This window comes from Dermochelys coriacea, chromosome 14, assembly GCF_009764565.3.
Source record: "Dermochelys coriacea isolate rDerCor1 chromosome 14, rDerCor1.pri.v4, whole genome shotgun sequence".
NCBI classification, from domain to species: domain Eukaryota; kingdom Metazoa; phylum Chordata; order Testudines; family Dermochelyidae; genus Dermochelys; species Dermochelys coriacea.
In genome coordinates this window covers 8776126-8796921 of record NC_050081.1, presented here as the reverse complement: position 1 = coordinate 8796921, position 20796 = coordinate 8776126, and the positions used below count along the sequence as shown (strand labels likewise).

The 20796-nt window shown below is 39.2% G+C and overlaps 1 protein-coding gene across 3 annotated transcripts in view; it reads right to left on the bottom strand.

Moving 5' to 3' along the window:
- The window catches only part of SMURF2 (SMAD specific E3 ubiquitin protein ligase 2), a 99749-nt gene that overhangs the window by 9569 nt on the left and 69384 nt on the right, over positions 1-20796 (bottom strand). For 2 of the 3 annotated variants that reach the window (XM_038372132.2, XM_038372136.2), the window contains 9 exons: positions 17150-17308; positions 16849-16914; positions 10541-10745; positions 8077-8180; positions 6056-6170; positions 5449-5627; positions 4746-4883; positions 4395-4515; positions 2338-2539 (listed from right to left, as the gene is read on the bottom strand). In XM_038372132.2, the coding sequence (XP_038228060.1) occupies positions 2338-2539; positions 4395-4515; positions 4746-4883; positions 5449-5627; positions 6056-6170; positions 8077-8180; positions 10541-10745; positions 16849-16914; positions 17150-17308 (1289 nt within the window). The remainder of the gene's footprint in view (positions 1-2337; positions 2540-4394; positions 4516-4745; positions 4884-5448; positions 5628-6055; positions 6171-8076; positions 8181-10540; positions 10746-16848; positions 16915-17149; positions 17309-20796) is intronic. The other variant, XM_038372133.2, reaches the window with a different exon arrangement.

The window sequence follows — 20796 nt, the reverse complement described above, 5'->3', positions numbered from 1 at the left end:
CCCCAGTCAACTATGGAGGTGCTCGGTGCAGTTTGTTAGAAGACTTCTTAGCATGAGGCATAAGAGAAGGTTTTTTGGTGGGTACTGGTAGCTTGGTACCGGGGGTTGGGTGTCTCAGAAGCCTCAGCAATACCCATACCAGTCACTCTGCTCTCTGTCCTAAGAAGTAACTTGGAGACTCTCCCCAGGGAATGAGTTTTCTAGGTCTTAAGAGTGCTTCAGTTCTGAAGCTGCTCCATGGTCTCTGGAAACCACTGCTGCAGCCTGAGTGACTAAGGCTGTTGTGCCGGGGAGGAGACTCAAATCCTGCAGGTTTCAGACAGCAGAGCACTCCATCAGGAGGAACTTCAATCCATCCTTCCTCAGCTTGCAAAATCTGCTTTGAAATCCAGTGCAGACCTTGCACTTAGAGTGGACATGGGACTCTACTCTCTGAGACAGCTGGAATGTCCCTCACTGTGGGGAGGAAGACGACCTGTGGCAGGCCTGGCAGGGTTTGAAGTCCAGGGCCTTTGGCATAACCCAAGCAAGGAGGCTGCAGACAACAGCTAAGGGCTGGAAGATCCTAACTGCAAAGAAAGGCAGCCAGGGTTCAGGCCTCCTGAAGCACCAACTTCGGCTACAACAAATAGAAAACATATAAAATAAGGAATACATAAATAAAATACTTATTTTCTTAAGAAGATAGTAATGGAGAAGCTAACAGCACACTCTGCTATGCTTTGTTTCAAGCCAATTGGAGCCTTGGCGGGTCCACCCCTTCCTATATACCCTTGCACCAGAAGACAAAGATGTATAGAGCACACGGTTAACTAAAATCTACAATCAAGAGTGTACCAGCTCATGCACAGCCTACAGCGAATGCACACATAGGAACAATAACTTGAAGAACTGCACTTCCACCAGTGCAGCTTACTTCACTCAGGGTGACGATTGAATAAGTTACATCACTAAAAGCTACAGCTTTGCCAGTACTAGCTGCATCCATGTTAGCAGCACTTTTATCAGTAGACTGCTTCTACTGTAGATTTGACCTCAGGGGTTGTACAACTATAACTGTACCAATATAGCTAAAGTGGTACAACTTCTGTGATAGCCAAGGCCCCACTGGGCAGTGGTGGTTGTATGCCCCTTCCCAGACACTAGGATACAGCATGTGCTGCAAAATTCTAGTTCATGTTAAGGATTTAACATGCAGGTTAAGTTAGCCATGGCAGTAATAGGGGTCACAAACAGAACTTTAAACAAGGCAAGTATCTAGTAGGTAATACAGTGAGTTAAACATAGGAAAGAAAGCACCTAAATGAGTGTGGGGCTGCCACCTCTGCTTAAGCTTTTCATGTTGCCATTTAAATATGCAACATAGCGTAGTGCTCCTCCAATATGCATTAGCACTCAGTGGAGTACTACATTCTGCTAACGGGTACTAAAGCCCATTAATGAAATCTTAGTACTCCAGGGGATTTATGCCATCTTACGAACCCAAAAGACTACATAGGCCCTATGTGAGTGAGAAGGCTGGGTGGGGATATTTGGTTTCCAGAACCCGTGGCTTCTGTAAGTGGCAATTGGCAATCACAAGGTTTTTGCTCAGTTGGAATCCAGTCTTTCTACCGGTAAAGAAAATACTTCTATTTGGTGAGCGTGTTCTCTTCAACACTTTCCTCCATCTTGAGAGGACAAACAGGGGGACCACAGAAGCCTGAACTGATTGCCTTTGATTCTGTTCACCCAGCAGCACGGATGACAAAGTTAGAACTGTTGCTGCAGGAAGGTAGAGAGTCTATCAGAGTTCCAAAGGCAGTTGGATAATGAAGTAGATTCTCTCTTTTCCTCGCCTGCTCACCACCACGTGGCTCCTTCCATGAAGTCAAGAGTCTCTCTCACACCTGTTATAGTTGCAAAGTTGTTGGCTTTCCTGGCATGGAGTGAATTGTGGACAGCTGCAGAGGCGGTGAGGGATTGTAATAAAAAGTGATTACTATAAAACAGGCTGCCAGAAAAAAAAACAGCCAGGAGAATCACATACAGGTCTCTGATGTCCAGAGTTCTCTACGATTAGAGAAGACTAGAGAACAAAGTGCTTTGCTGAGTGAAAGAATAGGGCAGGTTACAGCAGAGAGTCACAAGATTATGGGACAGGAGAGAAGAGTAACTGGTAAATGATACTGAAGACAGCTAATCAAGACCACTGGGAACCCCTCCCCCTTATTTATTTATTTTTTAAAAAAGGTCACATTACAGATCAATAATCTTATTTTTATGCAAGGTGTCTGTGATGTGGTATTTCTTTCCCCAAATGGATCCATTTTAAGTTGGTTCCCATCGAACTTTTACCTTGTAATGCTTTAAAACCCTGAAGAGGGACTCTGGATGAGCCGGTCACAAACTGGAGCAATCGTGCTCTCCTCTCTTCATCGAAGAACTCCACAGCTTTCCAGAACCATTTCACAATGTTGCTGTCTGGAGTACAGTGTTTTAACCTAGTATTTGCCTTCCAATCATTAACATCAATCTTTCCAAGTCCACAAATGATGAGCTGTTAATAATTGTATACAATCAGTGGTCAATAGAAATAATTGACATTACATCTAAGCATCAAAATACAATGCATGTTTAAAAAAATACCTATAGATTTCAGTGTAAATGAAAAGTTACAGGCGCTCTCTTGTTTAAAGGCACACAGAATTATATCATTTTATTCTGTAGTAAGAAACGTCATACCATGAATCCATTTTCAAGGTATCGTATTTAAACTTCATTTCAAACACAGCAGCCAATATCCAAGAGTTGTATGGTAAAGATAATTTAGAGAGCTTGAAAGTGTCTTGTGTTTCCAGATGTATACTTTACGGATCAAATTCTGCATTCAGATGTTGCATTGCGGCCACTGAGTTCAAAAGGAGTTTCTTATGAGTAGCTGGGGGGTATAATTTGGCTCTCAGAATTCAACTAATTCTGTTTTTTCCCCCTCTTAATGTAACTTTTTATTGCAGTCATATCCACACATCTTGTACAAATCAGATTAAACACATTTACAAGACAAACGCACAAGTAAAACGTATCTTGGACTTTGTTTTAATTTTGTTTTAACATCCATCCCCGATTTTGTCAGAGCTTAAATAAAAACTGTGCACTGTGAATGTGCATGTAAGGGTTTTATCACCAATGCATCTGAATGCCTTCGGTTTAAAAATCAATAGCAACAGCCAAGTCCCTACTGAACTTCATGGAGTCTCTGGCACTTCTTCCTTTTTTGAATAAAGCCTCCATGTGCATTTGTAATGTTTTTATTTTGGGGAGGAAATGGTAGTCTTTGGGCAGAGGGGAGTGTCAGTGTTGTGCACGTCATTCTTGCGACGGTGGAAAGAATATTTCAAAGAAGAAGGTTTTGCAGTATTTCTGAAAGAGTCAAACTCTTGATTTGCCTAATCTCCTCTGGAAGCTGGTTTCTCTAGAAGCCAGATCCTCTTGACAGAGAATGCTTTGTTCCCAGTTCTCATGAGGCATATACAAAACTATTTGAATTTACTGCATGGGCCTGCTCACTGGGAGAACAGACAAGCAATCATAATATATTCCAGGATCACAATAACTTTACAAATGGGAACACAGGAAATGTGGATAATTCACACTTTAGCCATTTTATAAACCAAAACACATACAATGGCTCTGTGGTTGTGGGCCATCACTGCAGGATTGATAGAGAAAAATCCCAGATATGGATTCTATATTAGATGTCCATTTTTAAAAACATACTTTGGGAACCAGCTGCATTTGTCCAGGGCAATACGGTATTTCAGGCGCTGGATCTTTACATTTAGTAGAGCACTTCATGGCAGTGCTAAGGCATACGTGTTTCTTCAAGGGTAATGCACTGCCACCTCCACTACAGAGGTCACTCGACCAATATGAGATGATTGTAGATACTTTGGAATAGAAAACCAACTGAACCAAGGTACAAGAGAGGGATCCATACTACATGTCCTATCAGAACAGATTGAAATAAAGGAAGCGGCTACTTCTACAGTCACTATGAAGCACCCTATTCAGTCACTCCCAAGATTAACAAAAACATAAGCCCAAACCTGTGTGTATATACTCTACTAAACAGAGTTAAACAATGCAAACCACATGAGATAGAGAATGCTTCAAGTTGACACACCCAGCTACTGATTCTGTAGAAGATACACAGAATGGAAGGTGTAAGAGATCAACCTCAAAATTCCAAGGCCTGGATGACCTTCTGTGTTTAACTGTGGTGCTTGTAATACTGCACCTGCAAAACCCCAGAAGCACTGGGGATGCAACTTAGCACATTGTTTAGTCTCAGAAGAATGCATCAGCCTTTTATTGTTACACTTGACGACATAATGTAACATTAATGTACTGACCTCTAACTCCTTCTCATCAAATGTCTTCAGCAGATGTTGTGGGATTACTTCATTAAATCCCTTCTGCAGTGCTAGAAACTGAGCTTCAATTCCTCGTAAAAATCGCCAGTTTACATAAAGCCTGCAAAAGCAAGTGCAAATTTGTTTTGTGAAAAAATATATTCAAAAACATAACCCTGCACTTTATCCTGCCAAAACCTAAACTTACTGACAACACAACACAACAAAACTACTGTACTAGTGTTTAGATAAATGTGGCACTGGCAATAAGTTCAAACAAGCCAAAATCTCTCATGGAGGAAACTAAAAGAGAAGCTTTGTTTGAAAAATAGATGTATGATTATTTAATACCTGACATATTCTTTTTTATTTTCCTCTGTGACAGGGATGCTTTTGCCATTGGGTTTCAGTTCATGTTGAATAATTTCCCCATAAGCATTGTGTTCCACACAGAACGTATGGTCCAAGACACCTGTAATATCATTCTCACTTGTGGAGGGAAATAAACAAATGGTTCAGTGGAGAAGACATACTCTGCAAATGTATTGCATTCATAAATACTTATGATACACACCTCAATATTATATTTGGTTTCAAAATATTGATAATAAGCATAACAAAAGAAAACCTACTAATTCTTTATTATTCTTGAATTATAGTTTGGAACACTGTCAAAACTTTTGATGCAACACTTTTAGCAACATGTTGCTGCTATTTAATGGTTTACATAATCAGTAAATAGAAAAGCTAAGTTACAATTTCTGACTAACAGCCATAAGCTCAGTGAATCAAAAATTCTTTCATTCCATGTTCAAAATTACATTCATGACCCATGTCCATGCCTCTAGAAAGCTGAAATACTCAATTTTTTAAAAAGCCTTTGTTTACTATGAACACTAGAAAGATATACCATAAATCTACCTTAGACAGCAGCAGGAGCATAGAATATACTTTACTTTTAATTTAATTCTAACTGGATTTAGGAACACAAATCATTTGTATTAATTCTAACAGAATTTTAAAATGTCATAATTATTAAATGTGCAATACATACAGTATCCAGACTAAGCTGTTATGAAGATCTGGGTCAACCAATTCCATGTCATCAAGAGTAATTGGCTTCCCTAGCAACTGCTTATAGAAAGGCAATGTGAAGCCCCCATCAATATAATGTCCATGAAACACAGCCATCCCCATAATCCGTCCAACAAAATGGAAATATGATAAGTGTTCCTGGAATTAAAAGAAAAAACAAATGCATTCAACTAAAATCAGACTTCCAGAGAGAGTAATTACAGAATTTCAAATTTCAGAATTAAGACTTTACTATCAAAAAGTTTCTAGTTTTTTTTGTTGTCACACTTTCAGAACTTGGTAGGCAACAATTCAGAGATCCTATTACTCAGCACAGAAGCAACTTTTATTCATGCTTTCCTTAAAGCAATTCAAACATCTGGCACCAAAATTAAGGAGAAATATTTGGTATTTTTCTTTGATTAATTCTAAATACAAAGGGGTCATGCCATTACACAAATTCAATTTCTAGCAATGATAATGTGAGAATTAGACTCCTAAGTCTAAGGCATTCCTCATGCTTATTTGAAGATGAATTTCCTAGGTCACAGAAAGAATGAGTTCTGTAAATTTGTCATAATTTGTACCGGGTTAACTGCAGAGTCTGGGTTGATTTGCAGCGTATAGATATCATCTCGTGAATACTGGAAGAGGCCATAATATGGATTCAACATTTCATGAGACAACAGGTAAAGCCATTCCCTGGGGGAAAAAAATAATTATTTTACTCCATGTTTCAGATAAATACATTTCTATGTTGAGAAGTTGTGCAAAAATTTAGGTTTTCAACTGTAAATATTTACAGCGATCAATACACAGTTAAGCTATAAAAAGGACAAAAATTACTTTTACTCGCCCAATAAACATACAGTACTTGAAAACTGGCTGGTTTCCCAGCTCTCCAAGCCTTTTCTTCAGCTTAATCTCAATATTTTCTGGTTGCTTCCCCTTTTTTAGGCATTACACATTTAAGACAAGGTTGTACTTTGTATATTTTACTCACGATACAACACTGCTGTATAGTATCAGGGGGTAGCCATGTTAGTCTATATACACAAAAACAACAAGGAGTCTGGTGGCACCTTAAAGACTAACAGATTTATTTGGGCATAAGCTTTCGTGTGTAAAACACCACTTCTTCAGATGCTGCTGTATGATACTCTGCTGAACGTATCCATTACCTGAAGGACATTTACATTAAAGGCTTCAATTTAAAGTGCTAAGTAAGTTTGCACTGATTAGTAAATATTGGCTTAAGGGGTGGAGGGGAACAACCATAATTTTTCATACTGCTCCTTAGCTTTGCTTCTTTGGCTGCCCACAAAGCAGAGGGCTGATTGTCCAGGGTATGCCAACCAGAAGTAGCGCTAGAAAACACTAGCGGAAGCATGGAAAATGATACCTTACTGCATCTGTTATTTCTAGTTTTGAAACATTTTTGTTCTAACTGAACAATCAGCTGTAATTAAGTCAGCAAAATATTAGATTGTTGTAACGGTAATAATTAAATGAGAAGTTATCCTCCACGGATGGGATGTTACATGAAGCAAACACACTGTGGTGTCATTATGCAAAAATCAAGTAAAGTTATGTAGAGCCCTGCAACTCCATGGATATATGCTTTATATCCGTGGATGTAGGTATCTGCGGAACATTTTTGCGGATCGCGGATCAGATGCAGATACAAATTTTGTATCCACGCAGGGGTCTAAAGATATGTTTAATGTAAGAGTTGCCTTGTGTCTTTCATTACGACAACCTGCCATACAGCACCTAGAGATGCCAAAGAAATACTCCAATTTTGGGGGGCAGATGGATACTTAAGAATGAATGAAAGTTGCAACTCGCCATATTTTTTAGAATTTAACATAAAAGTGCTATTCACCACAATAAATACGTTAACTTCTATCTGACAGCTTATTTCATTCACAGGTCACACATCCATATGCCAGCAAGACAGACATGTTAATATTTTTGACTGTATTACAATAGCATCTAGGTTATTTTACAGTAAGCAACAAGGACTTCATATGTTAAAATACTTGTAGCTGTTATATCAACCGTTTTAAATGTTTAAATCGAAACATTTGCTACCAGCAGAAAAAAAATGTTTTTTTAACAAGTGAAAAATTAAAATAGGTTTTACTTCCCTACTCTAGTAACTGCTAACATTTGACTTTAAATCCTAGTCAAGGTATTTCATTCAAAACTACAATATTAGACTTACATTTTTGGTAAGAAAAGTACCACAAGGTGGAGTCGGTCCTTAATGGTGTAAACTCTCAGATATCTAAACTTCAGTAACCAGAGGGGAAAAAAACAACTACATCTTCAGTGGAGTTCCAGAAACATTTCTCACATTTAAAATGCATCTATGTTAAGATCTGCAATAATCTTGCAGATTTACTTACAAGATATTAATTCCTATGTTGGGGTATATTTTCTACTCTATAGAAACACCAGGAAACAGAGACACAATTTTGACGTACAAGTTATTAGTGGAACACACATTAAAAAAAAAAAGACTTAAAAAACACAGTACTTAGGAGCAAGATAGCTTTAGGATTCAGAATACAGTGGATAATTTAGGTCATGTTTTCTAGCATACCTGGCAACCCCTCCATAATCAAGGCCTTCTTCTCCACGAAATTTTATCATTAATCGCTTCCACAGATCCTTAGGTCTCATCTTCATGACTTGCCTGTAAGACTCCTGCAATCATACCATCTACTGTCATATTCACTGCTGTTTATAGCTAGACATCCTACTACTAGAACATAACGCAAGAACATAAAAATGGCCATACTGGGTCAGACCAAAGGTCCATCCAGCCAAGTATCCTGTCTGCTGACAGCGGCCAATGTCAGGTGCCCCAGAGGGAGTAAACCTAACAGGCAATGATCAAGTGATCTCTCTCCTGCCATCCATCTCCACCTTCTGACAAACAGAGGGACACCATTCCTTTCCCATCCTGGCTAATAGCCATTAATGGACTTAACCTCCATGAATTTATCCAGTTCTCTTTTAAACCTTGTTACAGTCCTAGCCTTCACAACCTCCTCAGGCAAGGAGTTCCACAGGTTGACTGTGCACTGAGTGAAGAACTTCCTTTTATTTGTTTTAAACCTGCTGCCCATTAATTTCATTTGGTGGCCCCTAGTTCTTATATTATGGGAACGAGTGAATAACTTTTCCTTATTCACTTTTTCCACACCACTCATGGATTTTATATACCTCAGTCATATTCCCCTTAGTCTCCTCTTTTCCAAGCTGAAAAGCCCTAGCCTCTTTAATCTCTCCTCACATGGGACCAGTTCCAAACCCCTAATAATTTTAGTTGCCCTTCTCTGAACATTTTCTAATGCCAGTATATCTTTTTGAGATGAGACCACATCCGTATGCAGTATGCAAGATGTGGGCGTATCATGGATTTATATACTATTTGTTATGATAAATCATTTGACTCTCAGTACCTAAACCAGACGGTGTCCTTTCAGTTATTAACCACCATTTCACAGGCTACTGTGTTTTCTACCAACATAACGTTACTTGTCAAATAAAAGAATAGATATGGTAGAAAAGCAATGGATCCTTAAATTGCTTATGTGCAGGGATCATTTCTCTTTGTTTTGTCCTTCTGTACTTCTACAAGTAATTAAAAGCTATAATTGTCAGTAAACTGCTTTGGAGATTGAAAGTACTAGATAAGGGCTCATTTCTCCTGTCTAAGAGGACAAAAAATGGGCAATCTGTTAAGGGTAGGTACAAAAACAAACCTTCAGGGGAGCATTAAGGCATATCAAGTATTGCAAGCACTGGATGCCCCCTGTTACTGGGAAAGTTAGAGTTACATCTCTATCGGGTAACTCCCAGGCACTACCAGAAGAAAATGTGTGGATAAAGAAACTGAAGAACAGAGAGGTAGGAGGAACAAAGAACTGGGAATTAAATGTTTAGTTTCTGTTTGAGAGCAATGTCATGATCCCCTGGAGCTAGCACACAGCCTCAAAGAAACTACAGCTTGCATTCAGTGTTGCCAACCCTTGCCATTAGAAAATCATGAGTCAGACGCCCAAATATCATGAGATTAAAAAAAGTTCTCATGATTTTTAAGTCAATGAAATGTGGGTTTTCTATTTCCACACTGGTTTCTGAGACTTTAAGGTGCTTTCAGGTCACATTTTCAACCTTTCCTCTGAAATCACATAGGCTAAAAACGTACCTTTTAGTACAGGGAGCGCCCTGGGGAGGGGAAGCTGTTGGCTGACAGTGATTTCTAAGTAAAATTAAGCCTCACTCAGGATCTCTCAGGATATAGAGCTCTCAAATGTCATGGGGGGGGGGGAACCACACCCAAAAACCCTGACATTTGAGAGTTCTATCGCAAGATCGTGAGTGAGGCTTAATTTTACTTAGAAATCACTTCACTCATAATAAATTTGTGATTTTGCATGTCTGATTACTGCACAGCCACCCCCGCAGCTAATTAAAGTGAGATGAGCAAGTCTTCAAAGGAAAGACTCATCCAATCCTGCTTGGATGGAAAAATGGTGACTACAATGTACAGGCTTGGAAGTTGAGTGTGAAGTGAGAAGGTTGCGGTGGAGGGGAGCCAAAGAATTACAACTGCATATGATTAATTCAGCAAAACAATGTTGCAAAATTCCAGTGAGAACACTGCACTTTGGGTGTCTCCTGTCAGTCATCAGCCTTGATAATTCATGAATTTAAAATGTCTGATTTTCAAAAATCTAAACAAAAATGTGTATTTGAGATACATACTGTGTAATTAAAATATTGAAGATGAATGCTATATGAAGTTATTTACTGGTTATATTTATTTAAAAAAATATATAAATTTTCAATCTACACTCTCCCCTCTCCTAAACAACTGCCCCTCCCTTTTCATTTCTTTACTGGAAGAGAATCACATCCCATCTAGGATCGGTGATTATCTATACCCTCTCCTCAACCCTTTCCCCAGAATATACCATCACCACCTCTCAGAAGAGTTCCCTCCCCTACTCTCCCGTCACTTAAAAATGGGTAGAGTTTCCTTATCTTCAGATTACCTCAAAAATCTCTTCTCTGGAGACTTCAATACGACAGTGGCCAGCTTGGGGTTGGTGCTGCGACAATTCTTGCCTCAGAATCTTGAGTTTCTGCACTAGGTCTCGCTTATACCTTGGCACAGTCAGACATTCTGCCTCATCTGGAAGCTGGCACAACGATACTACCTGCTGTTGCTGCTGCTGATCTTTAAGTTGGTTCTGACGGCTAGAAATAAACAGAACTATTTTCAAAAATGCAAGTCACGTGCCTCTATTTCCCTCTCAGATATTTTTTAAATTTTATTATTTACAACAAAACTTGTTTCAATTGCACATGGTTACTTAACGTAATTACGTTTAAAAAATGTCCAGTTTCAGTAAAAAAAAAATCCAGAGACCTTATCCTGACCAAAGACACATGCTTCTGTCTTTCTTGGCACGTAGTTGGTTTCAGGGTTTGTTATTTCCATTAGTGCTTTTCTATGAAGTACGTAAAAGGTTATAGCACTATATAATAAAGCATTATCTATACAGTTTTACCACTGAGCTGCTGACACTGAATTTCTTAGATACCATTTCCATATTTCCTTTGCATGTTTTACCTTCCTCCATTTTAAAATTCAGGGGATATGCCAAATACTACTCCTCTAATCTACAGTCAATACCACAGTCTGTTTTAAATGGCTTGTCTGAAAAAGAGTAAGCTTACAAAAAGATGTTTGTATTGGCAGCTTGGCAAGGGCCTTGTCCCTTGTACCTGGACTAGTCTGGGCCACAGGAATGTAGGGAGTTCACATGCAACTAATTGGCACAGATAATCACGTAGTTTTACTACCAATTCTAGGAGATTTTATAAAGCAACAGACGTGTGAAAGTATCCATCTTGCACACAATAAGTGGATATTGTTTGAGCTAGATCAGTGATTCCTAAACTTTTTAATAAGGTGCCCACCAACTGCATTTCATCTTTTTTGCAACTCAACCTAGGTCCAAATTCATGGGGAGCAGGAGGGGGGCAAAACCATAGGCCAGTGTCCTCTTCTACCACCTCCTCCTCACCCTACCGCGGGGGCACTGATCACCCGCAGCATCACCCTCCACCCCAGCACTGCAACCCTAATCCCAGCCCAGTGCAGAGGGGAGGACCTGTGGGGATGGGGGAATGGGACAGAGACCAAGCCTGCCCTGCACTCACCCCACAGTGGCAGTTCCCATCCCACTGGGCTGGGCCCAGTTCCCCACTCTGGGCACTGTGGCTTGGCGCACAGTACCACCCTTCTGTCATGAAAGTGGGGTGGCCAACCCAAACCTCAGTGATGCTGTAACCTATCATGGCAGGCTGCGTCTGGAGTGGGGAGTCAGGCCCAGCACAGCACGAAAGGAGCGGCAGCTGCAGGGTGAGTGTGAGCTGGGCTCCCCCTCTGCACTATGCCTGTGACCTGCTTAGAATCTTCCCATGTCCTGTTGGTGGGTCATGACCCATCATCCGGGAAACAATGACCTAGCACAATGGTGTAAAAAAGGTACACTTTACTTAAGCTGTCCAGCAAAAAGTCTCATGTGGAACACAGAAGATAGTACATTGAATGTACAGCACTGTATAACGAAGGTTAGAATTCAGGATGCGTTTTTTCAGTTGAATGTTATTAATGATACCTCAAACCTCATACACCAAACATTCTAAACAGAATCATGCATAATTTTAGACCTGAAAATATTTTAGTCTGTTGACCGTTTTGAATATGATCTCCTAGAAAGCTCCCTATGAACAATGGCCAACCAGAATTCATTTCCAGCAAGTTTTCACCACTGGAACATTCAGGATTGGCAGTTAAAAGTGAAAGTCCCAGCTTGCTCCAGGGTTTCAGTAGCCATTCGGTTATTACAGAACCCTTTCTTTTAATGCAATTTAGCAGGGTGAAACAAGGAGGAAAACTGGGACCAGAAAGGTCACTGCAGACCAACAACAATTACAAGGTGGTCCAGGCTGCCACAGCTTGAGAAACACTGAAATAGGGCATATTCTAAATCACTAAAACTAAAATTAGAGTTTTAATGTTAATATTTGCTTTTATCCCACAGGCTCTAAGGAGGGGATAATGGAATTAAATTCAGTTCTACTGCCAATATTTAGGACACAGAACTTATTAATAATCTGCTGGTCAGGAAGCAGGTATCAGTGGAATTTTTTCTCCCCCTTCTGCCATTGCAAATCTCTCAGAATAAACTGCAAACTGCTTCACCTAAGATTTCGCAAGAAGCAGATATCAGAGAAGTCTCCAGGAGCAGTTATTTGGGGTGAAGAAGGAAAATTAAATTTAAACTCTAAAAATACCTCTGTAAAGTGACCATTGTTGGTTTTACTTACAATTAGCTACAGTTATCTTAAAACCGTTATCCTAAAAAAGGCACTAAAATAATATAATGAGGCAGACAACCAACATCTCAATGCTACTCAGAGCTAAAGTGTAAGACATTCTACTTCTCTCTCCATTCTTTCCCAAGAAACTGAGACAATCATTTCTATGGGCTTGTCTACACTTAAAACGCTATAGTGGTGAGGTTCACTGCTGTAGTGCTTCAGTATGGATGCTCATTACACCATCAGGAGGGGATCTCCAATTGGCACAGCTAACCCACTCCACAAGAGGCAGTAGCTATGTTGATGGAAGAATTCTATCATCAACTTAGCACTGTCTACACAGGGACTTGTGAGTTTTACTACATCGCTCATGAGTATGAATTTATCAATCGACAAGCAACGTAGCTGCGTCAACTTAATCATCTAGCATAGACCAGCCCTAAAGGTCCACCTCCAAATGGCCCTTGAAGCAAAGTCCCCACATAGCTCCTGAATCCAACCCTACATCATCAGGGCTATGTATTTCTAATGCACCCGTGACTTATATTTAACACTATCCTCCCACTCATGATGAGACATATGACAATAGATTAATGTTTAACAATATAAACTCCATATACTTGAGGATAACTCTTGATGATGCTGAAGTTAAAAGGAAATAATTCTTTCATTTCCTGCACATTCTAATTCCACAAGGGCAAGCCAGTAAAAACATCCCTTGTATAAGGCCTACCTGACAAGGTAATACAATATACTATACAAAAGATACTAGTCCTGTAGATACAAAGCCAATTAATCTCAGTCAAAGGAAAAGTAAGTAATCTGTGAAATCACCATGAGTTTAAGAACTATGCATCAAATTACAGCTCTTTAAAATAGCAGCAGGACTGGACGGAGAAAAATGAATCCGACCAAAACCAAATCACAATGAAGTACACCTCTACCCCAATATAACGCGGTCCTCGGGAGCCAAAAAAAAACTTACCGTGTTATAGTTGAAACCGCTTTGTATTGAACTTGCTTTAGCCTCAAGCATTTCTGTTATTAATAGTCACTTCCCGCCCCAACTGACCCCAAGGAACCCCCACCCCAGCCAACCCCCCCCGGCTCCTTGTCCCCTGACTACCCCCTCCAGAGACCCCCTGCCCCTAACCACCCCTCCCAAGATCCCACCCCGTATCTAAGCCCCCGCTCCTTGTCCCCTGATCACTCCCTCCATAGACCCCCCCATCCCTAATCACCCCCAGGATCCCACCCCCTACCCAACCCCTCTTCTCCCTGTCCCGACTGCCCTGCCCCCTATCCACACTCCCACGCCCTATCCAACGCCCCCGTTCCCTGACCACCCCAACCCCAGAACCTCCGAACCATCCAACCCCCCGCTCCCTGTCCCCGACTGCCCCCCAAGACCCTCTACCCCTTTTCCAACCCCTCAGGCCCCTCACTGGCACCCTTAACATGCCGCTCAGAGCAGCGTGTCAGAGCCAGACACGCTGAAGCACTGATCGGCCGGAGCGCACAGCCCTGCCCCCCAGAGTGCTGCTTTACCGCGTTATATCCGAATATATATTCATGTTATATCAGGGTAGCGGTGTATTAGCTAAATAGTTTGCAGTACTTAAAATAATAAAAACATTATTTTACCATTACTGAATTGTTGATGCTGGTATTTTGCTATTTGTTTCCTCCTCATTTTCATAGTTATTTTTCAACGTTTGTGTCACCAGAAAATTGCTCAAGTACACTTCCAAAGTAATATACTCAATGAAGTATTTATTTAACTCATTCAGCTTTGAAAACTATCAGTAACTCTGAGCCAATATTTAAATTTTAAACAGAATTAGGTAGCTATATAATGGCATCGGGGCAAAATGGCATCTCTGCTCAATGGAAAAATCAGTATCCTCTGACCTGAACCCTATGTTATATTTTTGGGTTTAGAATTATAATCCACCCATCCCTCTTAAACAATATTATTTTATTTTTCAGATAATTTACAAAATCTTTCAGGCCTAAGGCAAACAACATGTTTTTACTTCAGAGCAAATGAGGGGATCCCACCCCCCCACAGGAAGGGGGGCACGGAGAGAGAATCACTTTCACATATCCTGTCTGGTACAATAAAAGAACAAACATTACAGAAGATTTATCAGCCTGCAGATACTGTTGGTTGAATTTCTAAAATCCTTTTCTAATGAAAGACAGATGTACAAATGAAAAACTTAAGCATGTCGTTATAGGTCTTACAGCTTGAAGAAGTGTAAAATGGTTCTGGAGTTTGCAAGTCAAACTGGATTTTTCTGATGCAAAGCTAGCTCCATTGTAAGTACAATAAAATGTCATGCGAACCACCATGTCATAATTATTTTGCAAATGTCTATGAAATGGCAACTGGTGGATCTAAACAGAGGCTGTGCTAATCAGAATATTCTTTCTTAAAAATATATTCCGATGAATTGAATTTTCTACAAATATAAAAATCTTATTGTTATAAAGAGACTTTCTGGTTAAAATATCCAATTAAAAATATTTAAAATTAATCTCTTTGGTGTGTTGGATGTGTGCAGGTTCCCAAAATATCACTGGTAAATTCAGTTTCAATGCCAGCAGGCAGCTAAAGAGACAAGGAATCTAAACACAGTTCAGAAAAAAAGGTACATGTTCATAAAAAGAAGCCATCAACCTGGACTATGAAGACTTTCATAAAATGCCCATAACACTCAAAAATATCATCTTCAAAACATTTAAAAATATTTGTTCTCATGTTTAAATGGCAAATTCTCTCAGTTCACTAGATTCCAGATATGGATTGTCCGTACAAAAGCCATTTTCCCAAACCAGCTAGCCAACTTTTAGGTGATGGCACAAGTTCCATAAAAAGCTTTTCTGGAGGTTTTCAGAGCCTAATTTGATTCTTCTACTTGCTGGCTCCTGACACACTCTTCTTGGCTTCACTTCCCAGTGACTGAAGGCTGGTCTACTGGGAACTTCTATTGGCATAGCTAAAAATCCACACCCCCCAAGACATAGTTATGCTCACCTAACCCTCTATGTAGGCAGCACTAGGTCAAAGGAAGAATTCTTCCATCTACCTAGCTACTGCCTCTTGGGAAAGTGGATTACCTATGCCAATGGGAGAACCTCTTCTGTTGGCATAGGTAGTGTCTACACTGAAGCTGTGCTGCTGTAGCAGTTTAAGTGTAGACATACCCTGACTCCCTTTAAGGAAACTTATTGCCACCCTTCCCCAATGCCTCCTTATGCTGACTGCATATGGCTTTCTGTCCATCCAGCTCTTCATTGTTTCTTCCATTCAACACCTAGTTAATGCTATGCAGGTGTTTCCCGAAACAAAGGTCTTAAAAAGTTGTTAGTGTGAGAAACAACAGAGTCAAAATTCCAGCAATGTCTGGACAAGACAATAGCTGTATCTAGACAAAACAAACATTTGTATTGTTTTTGGTTTCCACATGTAGTGATATAGAAACACCTCCAATGTGAAATGAGTACATCAGGAATGAAAATGAGAGCCAGAATTCCTTAATGTTTATTTAATAATAATAAAAAGGCAGTATCTTTTTAAATACCCAGATTTAGGTTTTGCTTAAGATTCTAAATGCTGGGGCATATTCCCTACTGCACATCATAAATTCTCTTACTATTTTTCTCTGTGTTTAGTAGTAGCTCCATTTCCAATGAGTGGTTCTTTATGTTCAGAATGTTTCTAAGTGTCTTTATTAGAGAGCTGGAGCTGGACAAACTGTGGAAAGATACTTAGCTACTTGCTCCCTGGCCCAATGCATCAATTTTTCATTTTAATGACAACAAAATATGTAATCTAAATTTTTTTTAATCAGTTTGTTACCCCATAGATTAAAACGTTAGAATCTGAAGACAATGCAAAAAGGTACAGCAGGCAATGCTTCTACTGTCCCTGGATAAATGCCACTGTTATACAATATCTCACCTGGGGTGGCAGATCTCTTCCATGGGACGGCACCTGCCCCCCCATGACATCACAGTGGCCACGCCCCTGTTGAAGGGTGGTAGAGATTAAAATATTTATATAGTAATCAAAGCTCTCTCATATATACTATGTTATATACACAGATGTCTGCAGCATGTTAATTAAAAGGCAAATACTATTGCAGAGAGTTTACATAACACAGAATGACAGAATGCACCTTGGCTTATAACAAGCACTCTCACAAGAGTCACCCTCTTGTTCTCATATTAAAATTGATGTGTTGTACACTTCTCAAACTTACTTTAAAACTAAGTGCAAATTAGCAGACAGCCGCGGATCTGTAAACTGTGTCGTTCTGTTGTTATGGTCGACAAAATAAACTCTGCCTGTTGCTGTATTACGGATCTCCCATCCAGGAGGCAGTGGACCAAGCTCTTCACAATTGATGTTGCTAAGATCCCTGCAAAAACAAATATAAAATGAAAAATACCTCAGCATTTGGCCTCTGAGCCAAACAAGTGTAAATGTAACAGAACAATCCCATGAAGTCTGAGAAAACGTATTGTTTCAGAAACTTAATCTGTTCAGCTGGAATCTCTACTCCCAAGGTACAAGCCTACCAAAGAAAATGAAAATATACACACCCGACTACACATGCATTGGAAAAGCAGCTATTACATAATCTTCATTTTTACAAAATAACAATCAGATACTAATTTAATACAGACTTAAAACAAAAATAAAAGCTGCCACCATATTTGCCAACAGGAGTTGCGCCAGTTTTGACAATAAACAGTTTAAAAAATAATATTAATCATTTAAGCCACTCAATCACATTTAAAAAACTCCCACAAAACAAAACCACGTTTCTGATTAGTTACATTTTCCATGAAGATTTATGCATGGATATCTGCCCAAACCAAAAGCCATTTTTGACTGTTTTAAAAAATAAACAGTTAGATGCGAGAAAAGCTGTTCAACTAGTATTTTAAGTAAACAATTAAGTGGTCTCAGGTAATCTCTATTAAAGTCAGATGAATGCAAGTAGCATTTGCAGGTTAATTTACTTAAGATGAATACAGTGGTTTTTAAAAACTGCATAGCATTTCTCTGAGGAATAAAAAACCTCTCTTCTCCCGACAACCTTTAGGTATTCTAGCTCAACTTCTGTTAACATCCTTGGAAGTAGGGCATATGTAACTCATGAAGCAATTTGGCCTCAAATACATAGATTATGACTTTTACAAAGCAAATTATTATGCTGCATCTTTAAGCATTTGGTATCTTTTGTAAAAGGACCAGTACCCCAATTCTCTACCAGTTTGTAACAATGGCAGTCTTCAACTAATGTAGAAAACCGTCAATCCCACTATACCCTTTGTGCAGTCTAGTTGTAGGATATGAAGCATAGCAGTACTGCTTTTGATTCACAAAGAGTAGTGTCATTGTAAACAGTTACAAAATAGTATTTTAAACACAGGATATATGAAAGAATTTAGAAGATTACAATAAGTATAGTGAAAGGAAATCTCTTTAGTAGCTCGCCTTTTTTAGGTGGAGCAATAAATACCAAGCAAATATTTTTTGTCCAAAACCTTTTAATAAATCAATTTTTTGAAACTGTTAATTTGCAAATCCACTGACCTCTTGCTATCACACAGCAGCTTCTATCTTTTACATTATAATTACAGTTTGAGAAGTTTGAGCTGCTCTTAATCAAATCTATTAAATACAAAAGTAGCTGAATATACGTGTTGTTATATTCTGCCACCACTCTAGAATTTGGATTTCCTTCCCCATCCCCAACAACATGAACAATCAAAATGAGGCTGATCTGTTTAAGAGAGAGGTAGTGTACTTATATAGGCTACAGGTATAATTTCTAAACCCTCCTTTCTTGCATCAACAGTCTGTAGCTGTAAATAATGACACGGCAAAATGATGGAAGTAGATGTTAAGCCACCTAATCACACCCACAAACAACTAAATGTCAATATGCTCTCATTTGCAACTTCAATTATCTGAGGCACAAAATGCGTGGATAAATTAAGGTGTATTTTTTAAAAAGTCCCCACATACAAAATGGAGAGTAGTTCTACGCAGCAAGATAGAGAATATATTACCCACCTAAAATGACAGAAAATCTTCTCCTGCACCACACTTTCCAAGGCACAAATGGCAGTTGACAATTTCACATCAGCTGCTTAATTGCCTTTTGTGTTTTAGAAAATCTTCTCCATAGTCACCAGAGATTCAGGACAATGTCTCAAGAAAGGTATTTTTCTTGTCTCAAGAGTAGTATATCACACAGCAAACGTGTCACTTTTTCATTAAAAACTTTAATTTTTATTCTTCAAACTATGGTTTAAAGCACCTTACTCACTTCTGGCAATCCAACATCCATTTACATGGGAGGAAATATGAGCAGCAGCCAACCACAAAGTTGTTAAATTTCTTATAAATCTCAGGGCTGGCTGCCAATTTAGGGCTGTACATGCCATTTTTACATTAGCATCTGCAGATTTTAGGAGGTAATAATCTTAAAGAGCTTCCAGTGTGTTAACAAGGATTTTTTTTTAAAAAAAAACTAACAATATTCTCTCTCTTTACAGACAGGGACATGTTTAATGAGTGGGACAGTAAACCTCAATCTTCTGGAAAGTGGAGATGCAAAAATATACTGGATTATCCTGTCCATCCTCCCTGAAAAAGCAGAATTTATTCTGCACAGCACATTTTTCTAGTACATAATCTAGTTTCAAATATGTCAAGAAAATTGGGCTTCCCCATTTCCCTTGGGAGACCATTCCAGAATTTAGTACATCTCATCGATGTATGGAATATTTTCGTGATCTCTTTTCCCGCTTAATTAATTCATTACTCCTAATTCAGTGGTTCTCAAACTTTTGTACTAGTGACCCCTTTCACATAGCAAGCCTCCGAGTGTGACCCCCTCAAATAAGTTAAAAACACTTTTATATATTTAACACCATTATAAATGCTGGAGGCAAAAAGGGGTTTGGGGTGGAGGCCGACCCCCAGTTTGAGAACCCGTGTCCTAGTTACATTCCCCTTCCTCCTGATATTTGCCCACTCCAGATTAATCTTCCCCTTTAAATGTTTAGCTAAGATGTACACATTAGCTTTTTGTGTGTAAAGAATCAAGTCAATCCCTTCTAGCCCTTTTATCAATTTGGTTCTCTTGTGTGTACTCCTACCCATTTGTCTTTGGGTAATGAGATGCCCTGAACTAACTACCATATTCGAGGAACAGTCCGAGTATTCCCTCTTGGCTCCACTATACAATACCCCTGTACACACAGCCTTACACTGGATCTTTTTGACTATTACTAACGCTATCCATGGTCACCTCTAGGCATATCCTACCATTTTCACGACTTCTATATCCTATTGAATATCAATGTTGCAAGTTACCTTTTTTAGAAAAACAAATCGGCTTACACTTTCCAAGTTAGATAATATGTTGCTGTTTCAAGCATCCCTTTCTAACACATCCAGGTCCCTTTGCCTTGTCCTCAGTGGTGTTCATAATATCTCCTCCCAAATTAATGTAATACTTACAATTCATATATGTGCTGCCTGCTCCCTTCTTCCAGATCATTAAAGCAAGACATTTAATGAAAAGGGATCTAACTCCTAATCCTGAAGTAATACACTACACGTCTTTCTCAGCTTCAAAAACTGTCATTTCTCATTACCCTTTTATTTACAGTCCTTCAGCTAGTTCTAAACCATGGGACAGTATTCATACCCAAGCCAATTTGAATTATTTTGATTGTGAGACCATAAGATATTGTATCCAATGCATTATTAAAAATTAACATACAAGACATCCACCCTATTCTCTTCAATTTTTTTTATGCTGTCAACAAAATAACCCAGAGACACAAGATAAGTGAGGAAATATCTTTTATCGGACCAACTTCT